Genomic DNA, 3692 nt, shown 5'->3' on the forward strand with positions numbered 1-3692 from the left:
TTTTTTTTTTTTTTTTTTTAATTTACTCGAACAACTAAAAAAAAAGTTTTGATCAATCCATATGTTAAATTACTTAGGAGATATTAAATTGGACAGCATGAATGTTTCTGATTGCTTTTGCATGCTATGTCTGTTTTTATTGCTATATGAATTTGAAAGATCTGGAAGCAGAAGCTGGTTCAAATGGGTGCTGTTATCGAGGAAGATCGGTTAACTAACAAAGTCACTCATCTTCTTGCTATGAATCCCCAAGCTCTTCTCGACAAGTTTGACAAAAAACGTCTCTCACATTTTAAAGGAGTGAGTTGGCTTCTTCTATCTATTGTGTGTTGTTCATGAGTTGTATCAACGATTAGATTACTTGGGAACGGCAAAGTTGAATGCTTTCTGTTAAACATTTGGTTTCAAGTGTTAAAAATTTGATTTCTTCCTTGTTTGGTTTAAAGTCGCATTGTTGTTTTTCTTCTGATGAACTGTCTGAAATCAGTTTTATTATTATAATTTCGACATTTATGTGTTTGGTATCTCGCTTTAGTCTTCGGTAGCCTTTGTTGGTGACCTGATATTTCTCTTCTTGAATTTGTATTTGTGAGCAAGATGGTGAAGAGTTTATACATTGGTTGTTCCTTGCAGCGTCTTATGCTTTACCAGTGGTTAGAAGATAGCCTAACTGCAGGAGAGAAGGCTAATGAAGACTTGTATCTTCTCAAAATTGACTCAGATGAAATTCAAGACCCCAACAAGTCTTTACCTGCTGTAAGTGGTGGTGATGATCAACCTTCAACTCCAAAACGAACTAAAGGTTCCCCTGATGTTGGTGACTTCAAAGGCTTACAAGGCCAAAACGATGCACAAGGATCACCAGATTCACCTACAAGTTGCAGTGTTCCCTCTACTAGTGCCAGCCCTGGCGAAGGCATTGCAGACACTTCCACTATTAGTCCACAGTCAGAGGTAAGCCTGACTGATGAGTTCTTTTTTTTTTTCCTAGGAGTTAACTATACTACAAGTTGTTGTTTGCGTTTTCTGCTTTCTCAGCAGGAATGTTGTTGCTATGGATGTTCTTATTTGATCTTCTTTTGTTTTGTAGTCCACATCAGTCTACAAACCACCCGACTTGAACAGAAATATCACTGAGATATTTGGAAAGCTAATAAACATTTATAGAGGTACGATCCATGGTATTATACTATACTTTCTTATATGAACTAAGTAACATAACTCTTTCTTTTCTGTCAAAAGCTTTGGGTGAAGATAGGCGGTCCTTTAGCTATTACAAAGCTATTCCTGTCATTGAAAAGTTCCCCACTAGGATTGAAAGCGTTGATCAGCTCAAACACCTCCCTGGAATTGGAAAGTCAATGAGAGATCATGTAAGTGAAGAAATGCTTCATATATTTTTGTGTATGTCGATTTTTTGATAAAATGTTGGCAAGCGTTGCATAAACCAATGCATTCTCTTTTCTGAGTGCCTATCCATAACCTTCATGTATTTCTGTGAGAACAAATCTTTATTCCTTTACCTGAATTTGGCAGATTCAAGAGATCGTGACAACAGGGAAGTTGTCCAAATTGGAACATTTTGAAACAGATGAAAAGGTAATGTAGAGGCCATTTGCTTTTCTTTGCTTTTTCCTTTTTTACCTTGAAGAAGATACTATCAATGACCTGAAGCTAGGCGTGTCTGATATCTCTCCAACGTTTACTGTTACCACTTCAAATGTTTACTTACTTTGATTGAAGGTTCGTACGATTAGTTTGTTTGGGGAAGTTTGGGGTATCGGTCCTGCAACTGCACTCAAGCTATATGAGAAAGGACATCGCACGCTAGAAGAATTGAAGAATGAGGATTCACTAACGCATGCACAGAGGTTGGGGTTGAAATATTTTGATGATATCAGAACAAGAATTCCACGTCACGAGGTGTGATTCTTAGGCTTCAACGTGAATTTTGTTTGTCTTTATTATCCTTCATGTAGGGTTCTCCTATATTTCTTCACTTTCTGTATTGTAGGTGCAAGAGATGGAACAACTTCTACAGAGAGTCGGCGAGGAAACTTTGCCTGATGTATGAGCATTATAGTTATCGGTTTGTTCCATATTTGGGTGATGACAGTTTAGTGGAACTCTAACCATGGCATGAAAGCATCTTAACTTCAGGTGAATATCGTATGTGGAGGATCATATAGACGTGGGAAAGCTACTTGTGGAGATCTAGATATAGTTATCACACATCCTGATGGACAAAGGTACCTACAATCTTCTTACCTCAACTTCATGCTAAGTTTCCCGTAGCGAAGTTAACTTTAAACGGTTTTTGCTTATTGTCCTGACCAGTCACAAGGGATTTTTGACAAAGTTTGTAAAGCGTTTAAAAGAAATAAACTTTCTAAGAGAAGATCTTATCTTCAGCACCCACAGTGAAGAGGTAACTTTAATTTATTCCAGTGTCTTCTGCATTTGTTCTGTCAATCATCAAAAACACATTACTTCAATTATTTCAGTATCTTTTAAAATGATCTCTTTTTGCATTAGATAAAGATTTGTTCTCCCAAGATTGCGCGTGTTACAAAAACTTCTCCTCAATGATTGCCCTTATTGTGCAGGGTACTGATTCAGGCGTTGACACGTATTTTGGCCTGTGCACTTATCCTGGTCAGGAACTACGGCGCCGTATCGATTTTAAGGTAACACCAGAAAAACTCCTCATATCAAAGCTTATTGCAAAAAAGTGCTAAGTTGGGTTGACCATGATTGATTCAATTATCACTAGGTTGATCTCTTCCCATCAGATCATTCAATAACAATAGGTCATAAATTGATCACAGGTGTATCCAAGGGATATATATGCATTTGGACTCATAGCCTGGACGGGAAACGATGTGCTGAACAGAAGGTATGAATATGATATAGTACATGTGAACATCACCAAATACATACATTGTTGGTAAAGAAAGAAAAACAGATATAGTTTTATATGCCATGGAAACCACAGGCTGAGATTGCTAGCAGAATCCAAAGGCTTTCGACTTGATGACACTGGACTATTCCCGGCTACTCACAGCTCTAGTGGCAACCGGGTAAGGGAGATAAGCGAATACATGAATTTTTCCTATAGTTGGTTTAAAAGTGAATGAGTGATGATTTTGGAGCTGTGATCGTGTTTCTTTCTCAGGGTGCTAGAGGAACTGCAAGTCTGAAACTCTCGACTGAGAAACAAGTTTTCGATTTCTTAGGATTTCCTTGGATGGAGCCACACGAGAGGAATCTCTAAAGGAATCACCAAAGGAAAAGCCTTTGGTTGTTGAAGCTAAAGAACAATCTTTTTCTTTTGCTCGTTTTGAATAGGTTCTGTAGTTTAATCGGTTATTTACTTATTTTTGTAATTGTATATCCTTGAACAACTGAATTAGATGTTATGATGTTTTGTATATCTTTAAGGTTTTAAACTCATAAAGCTTATGGTACTGAAGAAACAACTTGGAGGATCTCAGATTAAAAAATTTATTGTCCTCTTCTAAAATAAATAATTACACGTGTCATAAGCTGTTTGGTTATAAGATGTTTCAAAGTCCCACATCGGAAAGATTGTAGAAAACAAAGTTGTTTATATATGGACAGAAAGCATCAATGATCACGACCTTACTTGAACAGGATCTGTTCTATAGGCTCGTACCTCTGTTTCCCTGATT

The 3692-nt window shown here is 37.2% G+C and overlaps 1 protein-coding gene across 1 annotated transcript; it reads left to right on the forward strand.

The window, feature by feature from the left end:
- Positions 93 to 3433, forward strand: LOC104739664 (DNA polymerase beta-like). Its single transcript, XM_010460098.2, has 13 exons — positions 93 to 300; positions 634 to 954; positions 1091 to 1169; positions 1243 to 1373; positions 1537 to 1599; positions 1744 to 1923; positions 2015 to 2068; positions 2161 to 2249; positions 2338 to 2428; positions 2607 to 2687; positions 2829 to 2896; positions 2996 to 3080; positions 3176 to 3433. The coding sequence occupies exons 1-13, from the start codon at positions 184 to 186 to the stop codon at positions 3272 to 3274; spliced, it is 1458 nt and encodes a 485-aa protein (XP_010458400.1). The 5' UTR covers positions 93 to 183; the 3' UTR covers positions 3275 to 3433.

The sequence above is a fragment of the Camelina sativa genome, chromosome 14, assembly GCF_000633955.1.
Source record: "Camelina sativa cultivar DH55 chromosome 14, Cs, whole genome shotgun sequence".
Taxonomy (NCBI): Eukaryota; Viridiplantae; Streptophyta; class Magnoliopsida; order Brassicales; family Brassicaceae; genus Camelina; species Camelina sativa.

Bases quoted from the DNA above. Each gene is read 5' to 3' on its own strand.
- LOC104739664 (XM_010460098.2), top strand. From the start codon at position 184: ATGGGTGCTGTTATCGAGGAAGATCGGTTAACTAACAAAGTCACTCAT. The intron at 955-1,090 runs GTAAGCCTGACT...TTTGTTTTGTAG, and splicing joins CTATTAGTCCACAGTCAGAG to TCCACATCAGTCTACAAACC. The intron at 3,081-3,175 runs GTAAGGGAGATA...TTTCTTTCTCAG, and splicing joins ACAGCTCTAGTGGCAACCGG to GGTGCTAGAGGAACTGCAAG.